Source organism: Dreissena polymorpha, chromosome 7 (genome assembly GCF_020536995.1).
Source record: "Dreissena polymorpha isolate Duluth1 chromosome 7, UMN_Dpol_1.0, whole genome shotgun sequence".
Classification (NCBI taxonomy): domain Eukaryota; kingdom Metazoa; phylum Mollusca; class Bivalvia; order Myida; family Dreissenidae; genus Dreissena; species Dreissena polymorpha.
In genome coordinates, this window is record NC_068361.1 from 78,121,500 (window position 1) to 78,147,247 (window position 25,748).

The 25,748-nt window shown below is 37.2% G+C and overlaps 2 protein-coding genes and 1 long non-coding RNA gene across 8 annotated transcripts; 2 read left to right on the top strand and 1 right to left on the bottom strand.

Annotated features, from left to right (window-relative positions):
- Positions 1–3,916: 3,916 nt before the first annotated feature.
- On the bottom strand, positions 3,917–12,888 carry LOC127838112 (monocarboxylate transporter 4-like). Of its 5 annotated transcripts, none has more exons than XM_052365682.1 (9): positions 11,187–12,888; positions 9,356–9,655; positions 8,977–9,093; positions 8,562–8,705; positions 7,837–8,101; positions 6,944–7,539; positions 6,310–6,545; positions 5,609–5,717; positions 3,917–4,241 (listed from the first exon to the last, which is right to left on the bottom strand). In XM_052365682.1, the coding sequence occupies exons 2-9, from the start codon at positions 9,618–9,620 to the stop codon at positions 4,099–4,101; spliced, it is 1,875 nt and encodes a 624-aa protein (XP_052221642.1). In that variant the 5' UTR covers positions 9,621–9,655; positions 11,187–12,888; the 3' UTR covers positions 3,917–4,098. The 5 variants fall into 5 exon arrangements, with proteins under 5 accessions (XP_052221642.1, XP_052221646.1, XP_052221645.1 ...); XM_052365686.1 differs by lacking the exon at positions 11,187–12,888 and adding an exon at positions 10,929–11,049; XM_052365685.1 differs by lacking the exon at positions 11,187–12,888 and adding an exon at positions 10,146–10,674.
- Positions 12,538–13,631, top strand: LOC127839853 (tigger transposable element-derived protein 4-like). The gene is made up of 2 exons (XM_052368243.1): positions 12,538–12,734; positions 12,863–13,631. The coding sequence occupies exons 1-2, from the start codon at positions 12,538–12,540 to the stop codon at positions 13,629–13,631; spliced, it is 966 nt and encodes a 321-aa protein (XP_052224203.1).
- Positions 13,632–19,708: 6,077 nt separating this feature from the next.
- LOC127838113 (uncharacterized) lies at positions 19,709–20,718 on the top strand. Of its 2 annotated transcripts, none has more exons than XR_008029674.1 (4): positions 19,709–19,822; positions 20,138–20,254; positions 20,411–20,516; positions 20,617–20,718. It is a non-coding gene; the product is annotated as an uncharacterized LOC127838113 (long non-coding RNA). The 2 variants fall into 2 exon arrangements; XR_008029675.1 differs by lacking the exon at positions 19,709–19,822 and adding an exon at positions 19,869–19,939 and having other exon boundaries at positions 20,149–20,254.
- The last annotated feature ends 5,030 nt before the right edge of the window (positions 20,719–25,748 follow it).

Below are 25,748 nucleotides of genomic sequence, written 5' to 3' on the forward strand. Positions count from 1 at the left end.
CAACTAATGAGGTTGTAGATATTCCCTGTTGCAGGTACATGTTGTATTCCACCGCCGTGGTTGTATATATTCCCTGTCGCAGGTATGCCACCGCCGAGGTTTTATATATTCCCTGTCGCAGGTATGCCACCGCCGAGGTTGTATATATTCCCTGTCACAGGTATGCCACCACCGAGGTTGTATATATTCCCTGTCGCTGGTATGCCACCGCCGAGGTTGTATATATTCCCTGTCGCAGGTATGCCACCGCCGAGGTTGTATATATTCCCTGTCGCAGGTATGCCACCGCCGAGGTTGTATATATTCCCTGTCGCAGGTATGCCACCGCCGAGGTTGTATATATTCCCTGTCGCAGGTATGCCACCGCCGAGAAAATGACTCCACCTCGAAGTAGAACGTCGTGTCGAGCGCACCAGACATATGAGCCTCGATCTGAGAATGCAGGGCTTAATGCATGTGCGTTAAGTGTCGTCCAAGATTGGCCTGTGCAGTCGCAAATGTTAATCGCGGACGACGCTTTCCGCGTTCATGGCATTTTTCGTTTATAGGGATTTTTCCTTCCCAAAATAGATCTCAGATGGAAAGTGGCGCACATGCTTATCTTGGACGACATCTTACACACATGCATTAAACCCCCTTTTCCTATAGCACGGCTCATATCAAATACCGGTATCTTGCCTTCATTATAAAATTTCTATATGAAGGATCATATCCTAGTATACGGTTGCATGATGTACATGTATATTGTGGTTGAATGAACACTCGAAATGAAGACCATAAACAATCTGGACGAATAGAATCAATTATACATAAATATCGAGACGACCTGATTACATACACTATCGTCTTTACACGAAAGAAACAGCTCGCAAGTAAACACAAAAACATGCACATTTTAACGAACATAATTTTACAAAAATAACTTCATGAATGAAGCGAGAAGTAAATATATAAAATTACAACGAGTGCATCACAAATACATTTACTATATTTTTTTTGTAATTACACATTTGACATGTACTTCTACCTCATGTGTAGCAGCTAAAGGCTTCTTCAGGCCCGTAGCCAGGGTTTTGAAAAGGGGGTGCGAATTTTCCCATCAACGATAGTTATTGAGCAACGAAGTGGCGAAGGGGGTAGGTGCGGGAGAGGCTGTCCACTTCCTGCAATCAGGGGTGGGGGTGGAGGTCGTCCCCTTAGAATTTTTTTTAAATGATACTTAAAATCCTGCATTCTGGTGACTTTTTACTTTCTATCTGTCTTTAGAGACTGAAGTTATATAGCATTTTTATATGAAATTTCACTTTCATTGACCTTACTCAGTGACTGATAAAACAGTTTTGGGTGCGAACGCCTCCCCCCCACCCTGGCTACGGGTATGTTCTTTTTAATGCGAACGTGTAGTATACAAAATTGAAACAACAACAAACAATAGCATCATGAAACGGGTTTTTAACTTTATGTGCACATTGGAATTAATTCCAGTGATTATTTTTTTAAGTTGTCCATCTCCGTATTAATACACATTTAAGTGTGAGATGAAAACGTTACAAATGCCCCCGAAAAAAGCCCTCCACGTGTTAAGTCAAAGTGGGTGGAGAACGCGACTTCTTCTGGACTTCGAGGTCCTGGAAAGTGCTTAGGATGCTAAGTTTGTGCGGAGTTGCAAGATGTGCATGAGACGAAATTTGCCAAAATAGAAATGCTTTGGTTTTGCATGGCGCTTTGTTACTTTCTTACACCGTTCAATCTCCTCCAGCGGCGACTTTGGATCACGCGACGGCTGAGATAGTGTATACATGTCGTCGGAAAGCCGAGTGTAAGTATTTCCATATTCTTGATATTTTACGTTTTGGATTGAGCAGGCTTGAATGTGTTTTTGCGAGCCTAAGTAAGAAGGACTTTGCGAACGTTATCCCTATTTTCCTAGCTGCTTACTTTTCAAGAAATCCGTTAGAATGTCACTGTGGTCAAAATCAAACAAAATTCACCAATCTCTCAGTAAAACTCTAATTTCACAAGATTTAGACCGAAGATATATTTTACGTTTTGGATTGAGCAGGCTTGAATGTGTTTTTGCGAGCCTAAGTAAGAAGGACTTTGCGAACGTTATCCCTATTTTCCTAGCTGCTTACTTTTCAAGAAATCCGTTAGAATGTCACTGTGGTCAAAATCAAACAAAATTCACCAATCTCTCAGTAAAACTCTTAATTTCACAAGATTTAGACCGAAGATAAATATGAAAAACATTTTATTGACATTTTTAATATTTTTTCTTCGGTTATTCCAAATTACAGCATCCCACATGAACAAACAACATTTCTATCAACGATTAAATTCGAGTGGGTTTTGAAAAACGCCTCATGCTGACGGCCGTGACTAATTATTAGATGGTCATGTTAACGGCTACGAATATCAAATCATATGCTCTTGTAGTCGGCTGAGACAATGGAAAATGGCATTTTGTTGCAATTTCTTTGCTTTGTAGAGGCATATAGTAAGTGTAAATGAACAGCTAAATTTGTTTGCATTTTAACGACATAAGCAACATTCAACTTTAAAATTTATCATAGTGGGCTGGACTAAACAAATTTCGAACGCGACGTGCGATAATCTCAAATGTGGGCTGCGCTTAAAATTGCTAATGGATGGGGGTGGGGGGGGGGGTGGGGTGGGGGGCGTTATACTAATGTTGGAAATGGGCGGAGTTGAGAATAAAATAAACCTTTTTTTTAAAAATTGATCAGCGTCTCCAAAGTAAATGTGCACTAGAGGCAAAATGAGCGTATACAGGCATTTTTTTTTTAAATGAAATGCCTTTAAATATGTTGAATATATTAACAACATACATGATAATGTGTTTTGTAAATATTATTTCTAGTTCACGTAACAAAACTTGGTCTGGCATTCAAAGCGCGTCATCATATCAATCATTTTAAACAATAATATTATTAAAGCGTTCCGGTATGTATTAACGATACATAACTGCATATTATTAATTAAGGGAAGGGGACTTGTATTCCCTAATATATCTTAAAACATTATGACACACAGATAATTTCAGCCAGTGTATTTTCATGTAACCCCACTTTACGAGTATTTCATTACCGAAAGGAAATAAAATATTATATAAATCATTCTTGACGCTCAACCATCGAACATCACATTACATCATGCAACAATAGGAAAAATAGCCTACATCAATGGAAATTGTATTCCATACAAGCGCCGTTGTCGAAAGCGTGCAGGCGTATTATGGAAAAAATATAATTGAACGTATGTTTTTAAGAAATGTATTGTTAAAGAAAGTAATATATACCATGCCAAATAAATCAAAATAAAATGGTGTCGCTTTAATATATAATGGTATTACTATTTTAAACGTTCATTTTTTTATGAGATTCACTTACGGTTACGCCCCCATTTTCTCTGTTCCAATACAATGCTCAAATAGCAGTTGTTGACCTGGCCTTGCCCATGAAATTCGGCTTTTAAACCTAAATATTTACGGAATGTTCACATAATGTGTAAGAACCTTGCGTTAAACACACACTGCGGTATTTTGTAATCGTAATTGAAGTTTTTTCTAACCGAGTTTCGAGACTTAGATCTCGTAGCTATTGAGATCATGACGTTGTAAATTACTAACTGTGCGATATCAGACGTGGTTGAACAAAAATGAATGCAATCATAGAACTAACCTATGTATTTCTCTCATAGTCAATATGAGGTCACTCAGATGAACTATTGAGAACTAAAAAATGTTCCTTCCTTCCGTCACACTTTTGCTACCGTTTCTCATAGCGCCTTTAATACTTAACCAATCGCTTTCATATTTGGCATGTAGGTACCTTGCATTGACCTCTACCTTTTGATGAGGTTTGAGGTCACTGGGTCAAGGTCACCGAGGCTAATAGATGTTTTAGGTGTTTATTAACACATACATTGACAAAGCGCATCATTTGGGAGCATCCATCAGTTTCACTGATATTCTTGTTTAATAATGAATCATTATATAATACTTTAGGCACCAAGGGCATGAAAACAATCGTTTCCAAATTTCGTTTTCAGTTTTAGTCAATTCTCTTCTTTTCCCTTCTATTTCCCCGCAAGGTTGGATCTTTTCGTTGCGATCTTATTGTAAATATTTCCGATTGCCATGACAACACCCCCTAATAAAATTGAGCTTCCACCGAAGATGAATGCGCCTTCATATGACCCTGAATTGTCGACCAGTCGTCCTGTAACACAGATTATTAACAATAGACGTGTACCAGTCGTCCTGTAATATATAATATGAACAATAGACGGGAACCAGTCGTCCTGTAACACAGAATATGAACAAAATACGTCGCTTAGTCGACCTGAAACACAAAATATAATCAATAAACGTCGACCAGTCCACGTGAAACACAGAATATCAACAATTTACATCGACCAGTCGAATTGAATCACATAATATCAACAAAAGACGTCGACCGGTCGACCTGTTACAAAGAATATGAATATATATATATATAACGACTAGTTGACATGTAACACTGAATATGAACAATAGACGTCATTCATACAACATCTTACACATATTATGAAAAGAACACGTCAACAGTCGATATCGAACACAGAATAATAAAGAGGTCGTACAGTTAGTTGCTCTTTTACCAAAAATATACACAATATATGTTGACAAGTCGACCTCTTAGACAGAATATGAACAAAAGACGTCTAACAGTTGACCTTTTAATACAGAATATGGACAATAGAAATCTACCAGTCGTCCTGTTACACAGATAATATTAACAATTTACATCGACCAGTCGACCTGTAACACATAATATGAACAATTGACGTGTACCATTCGACTTGTAACACAGATTATGAACAATATACGTGTACAAGTCGTCCTGTAACGAAGAATATGAACAAGAATATGAACAATAGACATGTACCAGTCGTCCTGTAACACAGAATATTAATAATAGACGTGTACCAGTCGTCCTATAACGAAGAAAATGAACAAAAGACGTTTACCAGTCGACCTGTAACACAGTACATGAACAATAGACGTGCACCAGTCGTCCTGTATCACAGAATATGAACAACAGACATCGACAGGTCTACCTGTGACACAGATTGTGTGTACAAGACGTTGACCAGTCGATCTGTTACACCGAATATGAACTTCAGCAGTTAACCAGTAGACCGGTCACACAGATGATGAACTAAAGACGATGAACAGTCGTCCTGTAACACAGAATATGAACAAAAAGACATCGACCAGTCGACCTGGCATAAAGAATATGATCAAACGACGTCGACCAGTCGACATGTTATACAGAAAATGAACAATACACTTGATAGAGACGGTCAAACATGTCTGCCATTGCGTAATCTTTCAATGCGCAAGAAATATAGCATCTTTATTTCACCACGCATTCAAGAAGTGATTATCATAAAAGCCCATCGCAGCCTTGATATCAAGGTAATGTATTACTTAACTACCGAGTAGTAAGCAATTTTGAACAGAGAACCTGTCCGCTATTGTGTTCTCGTATAAATAATTACTTCCATTGACTTCGCATTAAGTCTTAAAGTAAGGGATATGTACCAGAAATGGTAGGTCCCACCAGAAGCGACACGCACTGTGCCGCCATCTGTACGGCCAGGGAGCTGGCGAACTTGTCCACGCCCAGCATGTCTAGTAACACAACACTGCCCTTAAAAGTCAAACAAGGAAAATATAAATGGTATAAACGGTTCATGTAATGAGAGAAATATATTGATAAAATGATCGAGATTATTATTATTAATAATTATCAAAAGTTGGGTAGCATGAGGCTTTTCGGAATAATCGTTATACTATTAAGAGCGAATGAGGTTGGTCATAGGAAGTATTTATCATTGAGGACATAGGTTAGGTAAAACATAGTTGAGCTTACTATATAAGAAGAATTCTAACTGATACTGATGTGTAATCAGATATATTTCGGAACGCGTTCATAATATGTTTGTAGCAGCTTTGTTCGTAATAAAATACTATTAACTTAAAGATCGTGTAAACATATAGCGAATATTTTAATATTCAATTTCTTAAATCATCAAATAATTGAAAACCAATCTTAGTTACTGAATAGTTGCCATCAAAAAAAAAATTAATGATAAAAACAGCTGATATTTTCTTCATTCATGAAAAGTTACATGAGGAGTAAACATGTGAACGACAAACATGAAGGAATAAAAAATGTAAACGTCAAACTACGTTGACATATTCAATATGAGGATGTTATTACGAAAATAATAACGCTTTACCTGCGCCTCTTTAATGCCAGTAAAAGCCCCCTCAAGTACGGAGAGCAAGGCGAACCCGGAAAAACTGGTCATGTTGGGAAACAGGAAGAGCACGGACCCTTGAAAGAAGGTCACGATGTTGAATACCAGGGGGCGCTTGTTCCGGAAAAACTCGAGGTCAAGGACGAACCCGGAGATAACCCGTATAACCATGTCACATCCGGCGCTTATAGATAGTATGGTGGCTGCTTGAATCTCTGAAGTCGAATGTTGTTGTTGTTTTTCTATAGTGATGGGTAACCTATTTGGAATAATGTTACCTAGGTTTTAAGGAAATTTGTCCTGAATAAGTATACGCGCCAATGGTATTTCTTCAATCTAAGATTTGTTGAATATGCCGTGTTATAGCTTACAAAAAAGAACCACACATGTAATGTTTTATAGTATTGCATTAATTTTACTTGATTAACTAAAAGAACATGAAAGTCTTTTTTTCTAAAAAAGTTTGACACGCCTGTAATTATATTGCAACACGCAATGAGTGAATGCACATGCAAAAGTATCTTATGTAGATTTTGAAAAAAGAAATTACCGGGTATGTCGTTTTTACATTTTTAAGAGAAAACTCCTATGGGGATGCACAGTAATTACTTACCAGTGCAACCTTTCGATTTGGCCAACGCTGGAAAGAACGTTCCGGAGGCCGGAAGCGAGAAACAGAACATGGCGAACGTATAACACATGAACCTCGGGTTCTTCAATATCGACCAGGACATCCATTTTTGCTTCTTTTTATTGTCATCTTCTTCATTTCGTGTTTGAGTCTCGTCTTCGGACGTTTCATTTGTAGTGTCAGTCTCGGCTCCAAATATTTTAGCGTTCTCGGAAGCTGTTTTGTCTACGCTTAATTTACTTGTTTGACTAGTCACTTCGTCGTGTGGCATTGATTTCTTCTCGTTAGTAGTAGCAAGCTCAATTGTAATTATTTTAGGAAAGAAACTACACGTTTTTGCAGATGCAGACTTGTCTTCAAGTAATATTCCAATATTTTCAGACTGACCGTTAGTAAATGCGAGATCGCTAATAGCCACATTGTTATCACACGTCTTCAGAGCGATGGTTACATCTTCAACGTGTCCATTCACTGCAGAACCATTTACGGCTATATCGTCACTTTGACGTAGTTCATTACTCACTATTGCTGTTTGAATCAGGGCTTGTTTTGCTTCATCTGAGTCCACTTGAGTCTGTCTGTATGCGTTAAAGGTTTATAATAAAAGTGATATGAACGGATCTTATGATGCGAGCGAAGGTTACTTCCTAGCAATCAATACATTTTCTATTTACATGAAACCCATTAGCCGTGGTAAAAAACAACTTATGTACACTTTCAACAAAATACACGTATAAATACATCAACAAATATAGCATAGGTATGATTTTTCAAACATGAAGTTTTTTAACTCTTAATGTCAATTTTATACATTTGCATGCTTAAGTAAGGTATATTTATAACAATTATGCGTACGGTTAAAAGCATTGACTAACTTTGAACACTTCCCCCTTTTACTATCGGCCTGTAATGGTCTGAACAAGACTGCAGCTACGAAAATGTTCATGGTAAAGGCAGTGAGGATGAGAAATGCACCCGAGTAGCCATATTCCTGGAATAGTAGTTCTATCAGCGGAGTGATCGCAAATCCTCCTATGCTGAACCCGGCAGACGCAATACCGAATGCGAGGCTCCTACGCTTATCAAAGTAGTACCCCAGCAGTATCGGACACGGCGTCATCGCCAAGGATCTACCGAGACCTGTAAATGTATACATTCGTCGAGTACTGTTTAATAGATAAAATAAGGAAAAAGCGTAAACGCCTGTACTGAGACAATATTTATATTAAAAAAAATCATCGAACAACAATCCGAATTATGATCTGTCCGCAATTAGGGTAAAATCTTCTTGATTCTACAAAGCTGCATTTCGATTGTTATTCTTGTACGTTACGGTTAAAGTACTAGTAATACATAGCTTAAAATGATGTGAAATACTAGGTTAAAGTACTAGTAATACATAGCTTAAAATGATGTGAAATACTAGCTGAAAACCTTAGAGCTAGATCAAGTTCCGAACCGAAAACATCGAAATGGAGGCTTCATTGAAGAAAACAAAGGGTCTAGTACCAATTGTTACCAATCTTATTGTGTATTTATTTAAAAAACGACTTGTTTTCGACATCGCAAAATGATTTTAGGTCACGTTTTGTATACGAACCTGCAACGAGGCCATAGCTGAAGTAAAGGAACAGCAGGTTCGGGGAATATCCGGTCATGACAACGCCGGCCATGAGGACCACAGTCCCTATGGCGGTAATCAAGCGACATGAGAAGCGGCCGCTGAGAACACTCACAAATGGACCTGAAAACGGATTGACGCATTGAGCTTACTTCCGGTTCAATTTTCGGGATGCAACATTCCGGAAATGGTCAAAGCACTGAATTGGATATGGGGAATTTTACGAACGCCATTAGCTCACTTCCCGAATATTCTAGGATAAAAAATTTCCGTAAATGACAAAAATGTAAGTTCATGTGACACTCAAATATTGAGATATGATTTCTATGAATTTACTAGAATCTTATTTCTTGGAACACATGAAGTCAATGATGTTAAAATATGATAATTCTACCTGATGCCATGCGCACGAAGCCTGTAAGTGACGTCACCAGTGCCGTCTCGGTCGCAGTTCCGCCATATCGGTCCTTGAACCTCAGGTAGAAGAGACCGTGTGAGCGGCCAAACCCACCTTGACACGATACAGGTTATCTTTTTAACGGAGGCGCAGTGTGATAGCAGTTTATGAATTATATATACGTCGTTCATCGCAAGACAAACAATATGTTTAAATATATATATATATATTTAAACATATCGTTTGTCTTGCGATGAACGACGTCATAAAATGTTATGTTTTTGTATACCGGTATATGCTATTCGAAGCATTACAATGTTTTTACCACACTGTATTCCTACGGAAATTAAAAAAAACGCGAGGAGACCGTTATTACCTATGACGGTTCTCATAATAAGCGCCCCAAGAACCACACACCAACCCCAACCTCCGTCGGGCGCCTTTGCCGCCCTTGTCGTCACCTCCGGTACATCCGGGCTCTCGCCTCTCACTTCCACGTGGACCGACTCCATGTCGGCATGATCAAGAATCTGATCCCTGCTGTCCACCGTCATATATCCGTCGTCGCCGTCGTCGTGGTTTAAGCCGTCAATGACCGACATCTTAGCGTCATCGGGCTCCGGGTCATCAGTAACGGTCATGTTTGTCTTTGGTTGGAGAAACCGAGACAGCTATGCTGAAATGCGGAACATGATCACATGTTTAAATATTAATCGGAGTCTTATTATACTTGTATATGTTTCTAGCTTTGGGAAAACGGGTTTAAATGCGTGTGCTTAAGTGTCGGTCCAGATTAGCCCGTGCAGTAAACACAGTTTTTTTTTTACTGAACTTGATTTTTGCTTAGGATATTCTTCTTTTAAACGAAAAATACCATAAACGCGGAGTGTGTGGTCTCTGGTGAACCTGTGTGAACCGAAGAGGCTATTTTTGGACGACCCTTCACGCACTTGCATTAAACTCCGTTTTCCCAGAGCGCGACTCATATACAGTTCCAATATTAGTGAACATATTTACATATATGTAAAAACCGTATTACCTATAAGTTAAGAAATTCCACGTGTTAAATTTTTAATCATGTTGAGCGCCTGTTTGATCACATTCAGTTATGTTCTAGATGTAATCTAACCAATTTATGTCCTGACAGGAAGTGAACTTTCATTTACCCCGGTCAGTGTAGACTGAGTTTATGTTGATGCCGATAATTTATTTTATGAAACTTAATTATGGTCTGAGCCTTATCGTGTTAAGATCGTCGCGTGGTCGGGTTAAGATAACGTGCTCAGGTCACACACTGCCCTAGATGTTAGATAATATAGCTTACAATATACTAAATACTCGTTTCATGTAGGGCTGTACTCTCTAAAAAAAAATATCATAGTTGACCCGAAGGCATGTTTTACATCTTAAACTATTGTTCGGAGTTTATCTTTCGGAGATAATGGTAGGGCATAAATAGGTGTTCACGACCGAATCCCTGAAATATGATAAACTTGGAGACTTAAGTAAAGCATTGCACTGAAAAAGGTTACATTCCACTAAGAAACGGCCGAAAAAAAGTTGCAAAAACAGTCGATTTTGATTAGCGTCAAGTTCTTTTTTGGTTTGAACATGACATATCTTTTTTATTGCATAAATCGATTCCGCTTAGAATGGCCTTTAAGAAAAGGTATGGTTATGGGGATCTCTATGTGCAAAATGTTGCATTTATTTTCGCTCAAAGTTGTCGCTTTTACATTGAATTATATAGGGAAACTATTTAGTATATTGTGACCTATATTTCACTGCAGAGTAACCCATGTATGTCAATATTAACGCTGTTGTACATGGTCAACTTAAATAAAGCAAGAGAAAGGTTATATGCGGTAAAAGTTGAAACCTTGACGCAATCTTTTTTTATTTTTTAGACATCGTTTAAACGCAATATTTTATTGAAAATATATAAATACCTCTTCAAGCTTTTATTTTCTTATGATTGATTTAAACATTGTTTTAGTAACACATTACCGGTACGTTTCAAACAATTATTCTTATCAGCAATAAGTTTCGATTTTTAATTTGCAACATATGTTGTCAAATCGGCTTAGCTGGGGAGACTACAATCAATGGTTTGACACAAACTTTCCCTTAGTTGCCTCCCGTGCAACAAAACTCACAAAATACCGTTAAAATGAGTCCTGTACTATTGGAACGCCGGTATTACTTACATTTTATGGGAGTTTCCGAGAAGAATTCTTCGGTATCACTTTATTGCCAAATTAATCAATAGCCTGAATTATCCTCGGTTGAACAAATTAATGTAAAGATTTAAATACTGTATCATTAACCCTACTAAGTGCAGGTACACGCGTAGTATTTGGCGCAAAGTTATGAGCTCACATATTTATCGCTTATAACTGTAAAATATTAACCGGTCATCTAATTTTATTATACTTAGCAACAACGTTCCATTAGATACTTAGCAACAACGTTCCATTAGAATAACTCATAATACACATTTGATCACAGCATTAAAACAACTAAGATCAATCGTATTTTAGCTGTATTTTACTACGGTCACAAACTCTATCGATTAATGGTCGCTTCTACGGCGTTATGTAAACCAGTTTTGTTATATATGTTGCAAACCAGAATAGAGTTGACATTACTACTTTCAGAAATACTTCGTGATAATAACGTATTGACGTCACCATCTATGTATAGAATGGAAATACTTAGGTTAAGCAGCGGTCGGGGTTTTCCGTAAACCTTTCGCGTATTTCCGTAAACAATATAACCATACCGTAATCATTTCGGACATTTCCGTAAACAATGAAGCCATTCGTCGCTAGTATCTACTTAAATAGAAGCGTTATTAATCAGTTTTTAATGTACTTCTTCGATGTACCATGTAGGTATAGTGGTTCAAAAGAAAATAAAGACGGTTAATATTCAAACTAGCTCGAATGAGTATATGATGAATGAGGCTGTTGTCACATAGTGTTGCTTTCTTGCAAATACAGTCCACTCTCGTTATCTCGACATCGGATATCTCGATATTCTCGATATGTTGAAGTAATCTTAATGTCCGAACTTTTTTTCCTTCTTTACCTATATGAATAAACATCGCATATCTCGATTTTCGTTATTTCGAATAATCCGATATGTCGATATAAAATTTTGTCCCGAGTCCCGATTTTACATGTATTTACTGTGGTTTATCTCGAAGTGCGAGAACTGTCAAAGTGTCGGCAAAAGGTGAGAAAATTTTTCTGTGATACTTCACCGTCCCGCTTCGCCCGGCTGCTCCCGATACTGTGCCGTAGATAATTGATCCGTTGATTGCAACAATGATCACACGTGTGTAATGTCGTTAGCCATTAACACTTGAGTAAGGCCTGTCACTTTAACATCAATTAACTGCAATTAATACGCAGCCTGCCGAAAGGCCGAAGGGCCGAAAGACTAATTGTTTTTACAAACAACATTCCAAAATGCATTGAGTTATATTTTTGCGTATATAAACCGTCGCAAATTTACAGAATGTTGTTCTATCATTGAACTCCAACAGTCATTATCATGGCTAACTTGAAAGAATATTTTGAGTTGTCGGTCGAGCAATCCAGAGAAGGACCCAGTATCCAACCCGGGGGGATATCTGGATCGGCCAAGAGGGGGACTGAGCGGAAGCTTGAAAATCAGTCGTTCAAGGAAAAGTACGAGGCCATCATAGAAGTCGAGAAAGGCCTCAATACCAAGAAGAAGATAGCAGAAGAGTTTGGCATTCCGCAAAATACGCTCTAAACGTGGATTAGGAAAAAGGACGAGATAAAGGCGAAATTCCTGACCGGCGATCACGAGCTCGCAAGAAAAAAGGCGCGGACGTAAAAATTTCCTGATATAGAAGCGGCCCTACTGACGTGGTTCAAAAACGCCAGACAGCAGAATACACCCATCGACGGCGAGACCATGAGGGTAAAGGCAAGATTTATGCTGAGCAACTCGGCGTCTCAAGCACCGAGTTCGACTGTTCCGGCGGCTGGTTGGAGCGATTCAAAAATCGGCACGGCCTGTGTATGAAAAAAATCAACGGAGAAGCCAACTCTGTAGACAAGACCGACGCAGCGTATACCATGTGGCAGTGCCGGCTAAAGACTATCCTAGAGACTTACGCTGCCGACGACATTTTCAAAGCCGACGAGACGGCCATTTTCTACAGGGCACTGCCAGAGAAGACGTTAGAGTTTAAGTCCATAGCGTGTCACGGCGGGAAGGCAAGCAAGAAACGGCTGTCGGTCATGGTCTGCGCCAATATGAGTGGCACAGAAAAGTTGCCTCTGCTGATCATCGGCAAGTCTCTGAAGCCTCGCTGTTTTCGGATCATCCATCATCTACCGACCACCTGCCGGGCAAACAAAAAGGCGTGGATGACGCCACACGTGTTCACCGAATGGCTGAGTACCCTCGACGAGAAGATGTTCCGAAAACGTCGCAAGATCGCTATGATTGTAGACAACTGCCCCGCCTATCCGGACGTCTCAGACCTGAAGGCTATACGTTTCGTCATCCTGCCACCAAACACCACCAGCATCACACAGCCGATGGACCAGGGCGTAATCAAGAACCTCAAGATCCACTACAGAAAACGTGTTGTTTCGAAGATAAACGCCTGAAAACACTTGGTCGAAATAAAGGATGCAAATAAGTATCGTTGATTTTAACTCACCTGAGTAGTAGTAGAAGTAGTAGTAGTAGTAGTAGTAGTAGTAGTAGTAGTAGTAGTAGTAGTAGTAGTAGTAGTAGTAGTAGTAGTAGTAGTAGTTCATGAAGTAGTAGAAGTAGTAGTAGTAGGGCCTCTTGAACAGTATAACTCGAGTCGTATAGGATGGTTTATCATACTACTAAAATTAAACATTAAAAAACTGCCACAGGTGATGGTGTCAAGGTCTCAATATTATGGTACATTTATGACATTAAATAAGTTTGACTAGCAAAACAAACAACTTTTTTTTTCTCGTAACAATATAAACGGAACAAACAAATAACAAAATGTACAAAGCTGACACGTTAACAAAATCGTATTGTGATGATTATATCAAATTCGTTCTGGTTTCAATATTCCGTTGATCTTTCAACTAATGAGGTTGAAGATGTTCTCTGTTGCAGGTATCAATGCATAAAACTACAATGCGTGCATCACAAATACATTTAAATTAAGTTTTTATAATTACACATTCGACATGTACTGCTACCTCATGTGTAGCATCTAACGGCTCCTTTTCAATGCAAACATGTAGTGTACAAAATTGAAAGAACAAAAACAATAACATAATGAAACTGGATTTTAACGTTATGTGCACATTGGAATTAATTACAGTGATTTATTTTTTAAGTTGCCCATCTCCGTAAGATACATTTTTGTATGAGAGGTAAACGTTACGGTTGGCCCGAAAAAAGCCTTCCACGTGTTAAGTCAAAGTGGGTGGGGAACGCGACTTCTTTTGGACTTCGAGGTGCTGTAAAGTCCTGTGGATGTTGCGTTCGTGCGGAGTTCAGAGACGCTGCCAGCTGTGCGTAAGACGAAGTTTGTCAAAATAGAGATACTTTGGTTTTGCATGCTGCATTGTTACTTTCTGGATGAAATGGTGGATTAATTGTTTAAAATTGTTTAATTCTGATCACTGATCTGCATAATATCAGTGGGACAGTGCCATGTATTTTCTGGTCGAGTGGTTGGTAAGTTTTCTTGAAAGGCGAGGGTGAACAAAAAAGAATGCAATCATAGAAATAAACTATTTATTTCTCTCATAGTCAATACCTGGTCACCCAGATTGAACTATTCAAAGCTAACAATTTATTGTCTGCAACAATTATTCCGTTTTCTTTAATTCTGGATCATTATTTAAAACTCTAGACACCAAAAGCAGTGAACACAATCGTTAGCGAATCGATCATTTATGCATTCTTTCGTTTTCAATTAATGTCTATTCTCTTCTGTTCCCTTCCAAGTCTCCGCAAGGTTGGACCTTTTCGTTGCGATTTTATTGTAAAGATTTCCAATTGCCATGACAACGCCCCCTAATAAAATCGAACTTCCGTCGAAGATGAAGGCGCCTTGATATGAACCGGAAGTGTCGATTAGTCGTCCTGTAACACAGAATAAGAACAATAGACGTCGACCAGTCGTCAGGCAACATAATATGAACACAAGACGTGAACCAGTCGTCATGTAACACAGATTAGGAACAAATGAAGTCAATCAGTCGAAAAGCAACACAGAATATTAACACATGACGACTATAAGTAGACCTGTTACACAGAATATATACAATAGACGTCAACCGGTCGGCATGCAACACAGAATATGAACAATTGAAGTCAACAAGTCGACCTGTAACACAGGATATGAACAATAAGCGTGATCAAGTAAACCTGTAACCCAGCTATATGAACAATAAACGTGAACAAGTCGACCTGTAACACAGAATATAAACAATTAACGTGAACAAATCGACCTGTACATAAGAATATGAATAATTAACGTGAACAAGCAGACATGTTACGCAAAACTTGAACAATTAACGTGAACAAGAAGACTTAGCTTTTGCTATCAAATTCACGAATGAACAATTACTACCCAATATTAAGTGTGAAATTCAAGACCATGTACCTGAAATGGTAGGCCCCACCAGAAGAGACACGCACTGTGCTGCCATCGTCACCGCCAGGGAGCTGGCGAACTTGTCCGCACCCAGGATATCCAGTAGAATGACCGTGTCCTAGAGAAAAGAAGGAAGACAAATCATAATAAAACCGTGTCCTAGAAAAAAGAAGGAAGACAAATCATAATAAAACATGTCAAATACGCGTCTTTGTTGAAAATCAGCCGAGTCCGATATTATAGAAAGGATATTATCTAATCATAACTCATAATCTTTTTTGAGAATTACATGTTTGGTGTCCGAAACAATCTTACACCGACAGCAACAAAAAAGACAGTATTGAGGAAAATGTTGATCAACCACCACCAAGCTTTTTAACAAGGCAAAACAACACAGACATTTATAGGTACATTAAATATAACAATATTTTCCATAGAAATACAATACAATAATAAGTATTTAAGTATAAATTGTATTATTAAACAAACTTATATCTGTTATGAAATGTCAATTGTCTCGCATTAAAATATTCTATTTAACAGTATCATTTATATAAGATTCACCTGAGTTATTTTGTCACCACTTCACTGCTCCAAAACAAACATGCTAAATTGAGATTGTTCACCAGGTCCTGCCTGTACAATACGGCCTTTAAACCTAACAAGCTACGATATGTTTAGACGATGTTTAATAACCTTTTGTGTGACATAAAATATGTTAATTGTTAATATATTTTCAGTAAGTGTCTTAATAAAATAGTTTTATTTGAGTTAATTTATTAAGATACGATTTACAAATTGAGTTTCGTGACAAATATCGCATCACAATTGAGATTATGACGTAGTAAACACATCACAGAGCAATATTCATCTGACGTGGGTGAACGAACTATGAATGCAATAATAGAAATAACCTATTTATTTCTCTCATGGTCAAATACGAGGTCACTTAGATGAAACAATATAATTCTAACAATGCATTCTATATGGAAGCTTGTAATGCTGACAAAATATTGCAATTATTTAAGGTAGCAAAATCATGTAGGCAATCTTTCCCAAATCGACGATAAATGCATTCTATCGTTTTCAGTTGATGTCAATTTTCTTCTTTGCCTTCCTGTTTTATCGCAGACGTGGATCGTTTCGTTAGTATTTTATTGTAAATATTTCCCATTGCCATGACAACGCCCCCTAATAAAATTGAGCTTCCACCGAAGATGAAGGCGCCTTGGTATGACCCGGAAGTGTCAATTAGTCGACCTGCAACACAGAATAAGAACAATAGACGTCGACCAGTCGACGAGCAACACAGAATATGGAAAATTGAAGTCAATCAGTCGACAAGCATGACAGAATTTGAACAATAGACGTCGACCAGTCGACAAGCAACACAGAATATGAACAATTGAAGTCAACAAGTAGACCTGTAACAAAGATAATGAACAGTAGATGTCGCCTAGTCGACATGTTAAACTGAGTATGAACAATTGAAGTCAACCAATCGACAAGCAACACACAATATGAACAATTGAATTCAACCAGTAGAACAAGCAACACAGAATATTAACTAATGAAGTCAACAAGTCGACCTGTAACACACAATATGAACAATTGAATTCAACCAGTCGACAAGCAACACAGAATATTAACAAATGAAGTCAACATGTCGAACTGTAAACATGCAACACAGAATATGAACAATGAACGTGAAAAAGTCGACCTGTAAGACAGAATATGAATAATAAACGTGAACAAATCTACCTGTAACATCGATTATGAACAATAAACATGAACAAGTAGACCTGTAACACAAAATATGAACAATTAACGTGATCGAGTAGGCATGTAACACATAATATAAGAATGTAACGTGAATAAGTAGACATGCGACACAGAATATGAACAATTAACGTGAACAAGTCGACATGCAACACAGAATATGAACAATTAACGTGAGCTAGTCGATCTGTAACGCAGAATTTGAACAATTTACGTGAACAAGTAGACATGTAACACAGAATATAAACAATGAACGTGAACAAGTAGACATGTAACGCATAATATGAACAAGTAACGTGAACAAATCCTGCTCTAACACAGAATATAAACAATTTACGTGAACAAGTAGACATGTGACACAGAATATGAACAATTAACGTGAACAAGTCGACATGCAGCAAAGAATATGAACAATTAACGTGAACAAGGCGACGTGCAACACAGAATATGAATAATTAACGTGAACAAGTCGACCTCTAACACAGATTATGAACAATTAACGTGAACAAGTAGACATGTTACGCTGAATATGATTAATAATAAACGTTCACAAGTAGACATGCACTACAGAATAGGACCAAAAGACGTTGAAAAAGTCGACCTGTAAAACAGAATATGAACAATAGACGTTACCCAGTCGATCCGTAACACAGAATCGGAACAATAGACATTGAGCAGTCGACCTGAAACACAGACTATACGCGAAAGACGTCGATGTATCGACATCTTAACAAACTATGAACAATACACGTCGACCAATCGACCTGTTAAACAAATTATAAACAATAGACGTTGATCATTCGACCTGTTACACATAATATGAACAATAGACTTCGAACAGTCGACCTGTTTCACAAAATATGAAAAATAGACATAAACCAATCGACCTGTAAAACAGAATACAAAATAGGTCGTACAGTTGTTTTGTAACACAGAAAATAAACAATAGATGTTGACGTGTTGATCTTAACACATAATATAAATAACAGAAGTCGATCAGTCATTCTATTTTACAGAAAATGTTAAACAAACGTCGACCAGTTGTTCTATAACACAGATTATGAACAATACACTTAATTACAGCCGTCAAACATGCTTGCTAAAACATATTCTAACATTATGTTTGAAATATACATGTATAATCTTTAATTCCTTCATGTATTCCCAAAGTGTTTAACATAGATGGCCGCCTCAGCTAATAACATGATAAAGTATTATTCAATTACTTAGTTATAAGCAATTTTGAAAAGATTATATGCCCGCTATTATGTTCATGGGTTACAAATCACTTCCCTTCAAAACATATAATTAGTGTGAAATTATAGGCCATTACTGGCTGTCTGGTGAGATCAGTGGTTGGTAGACGCGCTTCTCACCTACACGACCCGGATTCAATTCCAGTTCCAAGAAGGATGAGAGTTTGTTTGGTGGTCACCATACCGGACAGGTGCGGTTTCCTGTGGGTATACTGGCTTCTCCACACAACACAAGACCGCACCAACATTGAAAATATTTCAGTAACTACAGAAGATAGCTGGATATTGCAGCTATAATTTAAATTTCGTTACAACTTTCGTGAGTCTAGTATTACCTGGGCACATTCAGGGTCCGCATATAATGCAGCCCCATGCGCGGATGGACCTCATAAACTTTGAAATACACACTTGCCATGTACCTGAAATGGTAGGTCCCACTAGAATAGATAAGCACTGTGCCGCCGACTGCACGGCCAGGGAGCTGGCGAACTTGTCCACACCCAGCATGTCTAGTAACACCACACTGCCCTTAAAGGTAAACAACAAAGGCATACAGGGAAACCCTTGTTGGGTACAAAAGCTTAATGTAATGGGGTACAATAACGGTTACATGGTATAGGTCTAATAGTTGAGATACTAAGGATATCATACAAAGATAAACTAATGGAGTTGATATACAGGTCAAACAAGAATGTCACAAAAAGGTCAAACAGTAAAGGACATACATAGGTAAAATAGTAAATTTTATACATATGGGAAATAGTGGAGGTCATACATAGGTTAAAAAGTTAGTGTTACACATATGTGAAATAGTAGAGGACATACATAGGTAAAATAGTAAGTGTTATACATATGTGAAACAGTAGAGGACATACATAGGTACAATAGTAAGTGTTATACATATGTGAAACAGTAGAGGACATACATAGGTACAATAGTAAGTGTTATACATATGTGAAACAGTAGAGGACATACATAGGTACAATAGTAAGTGTTATACATATGTGAAATAGTAGAGGACATACATAGGTAAAATAGTAAGTGTTATACATTTGTGAAACAGTAGAGGACATACATAGGTACAATAGTAAGTGTTATACATATGTGAAACAGTAGAGGACATACATAGGTAAAATAGTAAGTGTTATACATATGTGAAATAGCGGAGGTCATGCATAGGTTAAATAATAAGTGTTTTTATACATATGTGAAATAGCGGAGGTCATGCATAGGTTAAATAGTAAGTGTTTTTATACATATGTGAAATAGCGGAGGACATACATAGGTTAAATAGTAAGTGTTTTTATGCATATGTGAAATAGCGGAGGACATACATAGGTAAAATAGTAAGTGTTTTTATACATATGTGAAATAGCGGAGGACATACATAGGTTAAATAGTAAGTGTTTTTATACATATGTGAAATAGCGGAGGACATACATAGGTACAATAGTAAGTGTTATACATATGTGAAATAGCGGAGGTCATGCATAGGTTAAATAGTAAGTGTTTTTATACATATGTGAAATAGCGGAGGACATACATAGGTTAAATAGTAAGTGTTTTTATACATATGTGAAATAGCGGAGGACATACATAGGTAAAATAGTAAGTGTTTTTATACATATGTGAAATAGCGGAGGACATACATAGGTTAAATAGTAAGTGTTTTTATACATATGTGAAATAGCGGAGGACATACATAGGTACAATAGTAAGTGTTATACATATGTGAAATAGCGGAGGTCATGCATAGGTTAAATAGTAAGTGTTTTTATACATATGTGAAATAGCGGAGGACATACATAGGTTAAATAGTAAGTGTTTTTATACATATGTGAAATAGCGGAGGACATACATAGGTACAATAGTAAGTGTTATACATATGTGAAATAGTGGAGGACATACATAGGTACAATAGTAAGTGTTATACATATGTGAAATAGCGGAGGACATACATAGGTACAATAGTAAGTGTTATACATATGTGAAATAGCGGAGGTCATGCATAGGTTAAATAGTAAGTGTTTTTATACATATGTGAAATAGTGGAGGACATACATAGGTACAATAGTAAGTGTTATACATATGTGAAATAGTGGAGGGCATACAGGCAAATAATAAGTGTTATAAATATGTGAAATAGTGGAAGACATACATAGGTAAAATAGTAAGTGTTATACGTATGTGACATAGTGGAGGACATACATAGGTAAAATAGTAAATGTTATACATACATGTATGTGAAATAGTGGAGGTCATACATGGGTCAAGTAGTTAATGTCATAAATTGGTTACAGAGTTAATGTCATACGCAGGTAAAATAGTGGCGGACATACATAACGTGGTAGTTAAAAAAATCATTCATGGGTCAAAAAGTAGAGGTCAAGCATATATCAACAGTGGAGGTTATAAATTGGTAAAATAGTAGAGTAAATAAATACATAGGATAAAATATGCAGATCTTATTATAATGGTCGAAATGAAGCCAAATGATATAAAACAGATTTCATATGTCCAAAGTGTTTATGTTAATTTCAGGTTATTAAGGAGTATCAGAAATGATGTTCAGAAAAGAAATTGATATGAAGTTAAAACGTATCATCCACGTTTGATATATACTGGTGTGGTACTTAGTTAGTTGAAGTGATGCTACACGTTCTTCTTAGTTGACGTCCATTTTCTTATGTCAACCTCTTGCGGACACTGTCTATTACAAGCAGAACCGTCTGAAAATTGCGCGGAAAGAGCGTCTATGTTTTAAGTATTTATCTTGTTTTAATATTTTATAGTTACTGTATTGAAAATCAAATTTGAAAACAAGGCTTTGCCAAAAATCAGTGGAGCTTTTTTAAATAAACAAATGTCTCGCTTTTTATTTTTAAAAATTCATCTATTTTAATATTCAAGTACCTGTATTTGTCAACGCATAACTTACACAACCTGAAAAAAATATACCAAATTGTATAACAAACTAATTGTGAGTATTTACCTAATTTCAAAATTGAGATTGATTTATAAAAATTAGGAATGACAACGCATATTTGTAGGTTCGAATATTCGTAAGATACGAATTATTCGAATACCTGTGTCTTTACTTTGATTAATAGGCGTATTAAGAACGTATATGTAAGCTGTTACATGTAGTATCTAAATAACATCACTCTATGTCGCCAACTTCTCAAGTACACAGGGTAGGTGTCAAAACGACCTTCAACCCTACTGTTGTCCGACAGTTGGTTGAAACTGAAACGATTACCGGAATAAACCCCCTTCGGAAGAAACCCCCTTCGCTAAAAACGGCAGGGCGGAAGAAACCCCCTTTCATAGTTTTGCATACGCGGAAGAAACCCCCTCGCTAGTTTTGCATACGCGGAACAAACCCCCTTCGAGTTTTCAGACAGGCGGAAATAAACCCCCTTCGTGTTTTCAGACAGGCGGAATAAATCCCCTTCCTAAGTATTAAGTCTTTCCCTTGAACATGTCGGCGGCATGGGTGTGCTCTGTCACTGACTTCATTACGGTGAGCTGAAACATAAAGCATACATATCGATGAAACAGGTCAATCGTTTAACTTATAATATCAAGTACTTATTCATTTGTCCGAGCCTTTTTAAAAATGTAATTATGACTAATATAGATGTGACGAATTGGAATTTTATGCAAAATTAATATTATATAAAAATAATCGCAATACATGGGTTTTGTAGAAAAAGACTCATTTATTTTTTAGTATAAGTACATGGTATAATATTACTTACCTCTAGATCAGTGGTAGCAATAGCACGGCATTTCTGTGAACCCCGTGGTCACACTCCCAACGCTTGCTTACCGCTGACTTTGCTTTCTTCGTGTAGCAGTACCCCCTGTAACACAACTTCTGCCCACCCTTGTTGTTCTTGATGATCTCCATTATTGATATATTCGAAATACCAACGATGTGTATACATATACATACCAATTAATCGAGCAAATGTAATTAAAAAAAACTGTACATAACTTCACACGAGCCGCAAAGGCGCCAATCATTATCAAAACTAGCCGGTACATTAAAGGACCTTTTATATAATTAAATGCAGGTGCGAATATCTATTCCAAACTGTTATGTGCTGAGTAAAGAGGTGTACCGGCCGTTTGTTCACAAGTTGTTAATGATGAGATGCTCGTGTGAATTTGTCTTGCACGCGTTTTCAGTGAGATTATACCATTTTATATGCGTTAACTTGTACTTGATTGATAAAAATAACAAACACACAAAATTAGCACGCAGAGCCGATAGTGACGAAGATATTTCGTACATATTTTCCTATAATAACCGAAGCATTCGTCTTTTAAAAAAATTGAATCATGCAAAAAACGTGCTTCCCGAGAACTTTCTGAAAATTAAAGTGAATTTCTGTAATCAATTACCGTGCGTTTAAATGTAACTAAATCGTCTGGAAGGGGGTTTGTTCCGCTATGGAAGGGGGTTTATTCCGCCTGTCTGAAAACTCGAAGGGGGTTTGTTCCGCCTTTGCAAAACTAGCGAGGGGGTTTCTTCCGCGTATGCAAACTATGAAAGGGGGTTTCTTCCGCCCTGCCGTTTTTAGCGAAGGGGGTTTCTTCCGGAGGGGGTTTCTTCCGTACACCACTGAAACTGATAATCCCATAGTTGAACGTGTCAACCGTGGTCTAGTATCAAGTGCATAATGCTCAATTAAGTTCAATTAAACAAGTTTCCGGAGACATATCATTTTCGAAACTTTAAACGGTTGTTGCTTACATGGTTACCATAGGCGTCAAACGGCTGTCATTTTAAGTGAGTAACATAAGATAACCGCGGATGATAACTTTTTGATTTGGTAGGACTTGTACGTGTATATAATTGATGCAATTTAACAGATTATATTGCTTCTCGTTTTCATGATCTGTGCGTGACAACTTTGTTAATAATAAAATACTAACATTCAGGTCTTGTTACCATATATTGAATACCGGGCAAATCGAATACTAAAATATTCGAATACTTCAATAATTAAATGAAGAACACCAGTCCCGCTCTTCGTTGGCATCCCTAAGTCAAATAAATGATGAAAACAATATTATTATTCTTCTTTAATGAAAAGTAATTAATAAAGAAATGACACTTGAGAAGTACATATGGGAACGCCAATGAATATAAAACATGTTAACGTTAAACATTTTAATATATTAAATACGAGGGTGTTTTATAAACAAAAAACAACATCACAAAGGAACAATAACACCATTTTATCCCACAGCCTTAATCATTTCATTAAAGTATACTCTGGGTGGCGGATAAACTTTTCTTTAACGCCTAACTGCCTTGACACAACTCAATACTACAAGTACCAAGAAGGGACTACTTTGTGGAAGTTTGTGTTTCCGGTTGGAAAAGGTCCAAATTTATAACGAGGTAACGCGTTTAAATGTATCAATCCAACATCCAATCCTGTAACATTAAGCCAGAAAGTTTTTAAATCCACAACAGAGTTTTTTATATAGTGATTTTTTTTTAACTTGATGAAAAACAAATCGCAAAACTGCACGCACTTGCCCAATGACGTTTCACTTGATTGCATCATTCAGTTTAAGGACGCTAATGTCTGGGCATTTTGAAACGCATTTTGAAACGCAGTTGGATTATGATTTTTTGCGTTTTAAGGGTGGATAATAATGATAAAATATGAATAAAAGTGTTGGAATATATACCAAATGAAAATGAAACGGAGGTGATTGCATATTAAAATGATTGTATAATGTAACATGTACACGAATAACACAATGTTTAAAGTGACACTTGTGTGAATTTTTTTCGAAAAACAAAATACGTATTGGGAACAGTGTCAGAGACTTAAAAAGACATTTACACCTTTAAATTGTGGTTCATAGTTTCTTTTAAATTTTGGACGGGAATAGTTCGTTTCTTGGTTAGTTGATTGACGAAAGTACATCAACAAAGAATAGCCTGCTTACGCCAACAGTTTAAATCGACGGGGATAAATAATTGATTATGCTTGACGTAAGGATACACAATTTGTAAATTGAAAATCGCACCAATCTTTGGTTTTTAGTACAAGAATTTAGGGTTTGTTTGAACAAATCTTTTTTGTTCTACCTTAGGAGTGAGTAACATTTGGAATGCTTGATAATTGGATCTAGGAAGTAGCGATATATTGTCGGATTGCTCGTGCCCTTTGTATGGAAATTGGTCGAGGCCTATTCGTGTGGCGTAACCGTGACGGAATCACCCATAATTGTAAATAAGTACGGCATGTATTAAATAGGTTTAAACTGTTTGAACTCTTGTTTTTTAAACAATTAAAAAAGCTAATAGTTAAATTGTCCCTCACCAGATATGTTTTAATAAAAATTGTAGTAAAAATAGAATATTATGTTAGTGGCCTATTTGAACTTGAATATATCCGACTCGTTTCAAAAGGCCAACATGACTCGGCAAGCCTCGCCGTGTAAACATTACTGAAACTCGTCGGATAAATTCAATTACAAAAAAGGTACATAAATACCTTGTGCCATTTTAATTCCCGTGAAGGTCCCCTCGAGACGGATAGCCAGGCGAACCCCGAGAAACTGGTCATGTGGGGAAACAGGAAGAGCACGGAGCCCTTGAGAAAGTGACGATGTTAAAGACCAGGGGGCGCTTGTTCCGAAAAAAACTTGAGGTCAGGACGAACCCGGAGATGACACGTATTACCGTGTCACAACCGGCGCTTATAGATAGTATGGTGGCTGCTTGAATCTCTGAAAAAGAAGTGTTTTTTTATATAAGGATGTGTAACCTGTTTGGAATAATGTTTTCTACCTTGAAAGAAAAGTTGCCCTATAAAGATGTTAAGTGCGGATGATATTCGCCATGGAAGGTTTGCTGAATATGTTGTTATAAACTTATAGAAATTCTGGACATCACATGTTATAACTTATAGAAATCCTGGGACATCACATGTTATAACTTATAGAAATCCTGGACATCACATGTATAAACTTATAGAAATCCTGAGGACATCACATGTTATACTTATAGAAATCCTGAGGACATCACGTTATAACTTATAGAAATCCTGGACATCACATGT

Bases quoted from the DNA above. Each gene is read 5' to 3' on its own strand.
- LOC127838112 (XM_052365682.1), bottom strand. From the start codon at position 9,620: ATGACCGTTACTGATGACCCGGAGCCCGATGACGCTAAGATGTCGGTC. The intron at 8,706-8,976 runs GTAGAATTATCA...ATCCGTTTTCAG, and splicing joins CTTCGTGCGCATGGCATCAG to GTCCATTTGTGAGTGTTCTC. The intron at 8,102-8,561 runs GTTCGTATACAA...ATACATTTACAG, and splicing joins CAGCTATGGCCTCGTTGCAG to GTCTCGGTAGATCCTTGGCG.
- LOC127839853 (XM_052368243.1), top strand. From the start codon at position 12,538: ATGGCTAACTTGAAAGAATATTTTGAGTTGTCGGTCGAGCAATCCAGA. The intron at 12,735-12,862 runs GTTTGGCATTCC...TTCCTGATATAG, and splicing joins AAGAAGAAGATAGCAGAAGA to AAGCGGCCCTACTGACGTGG.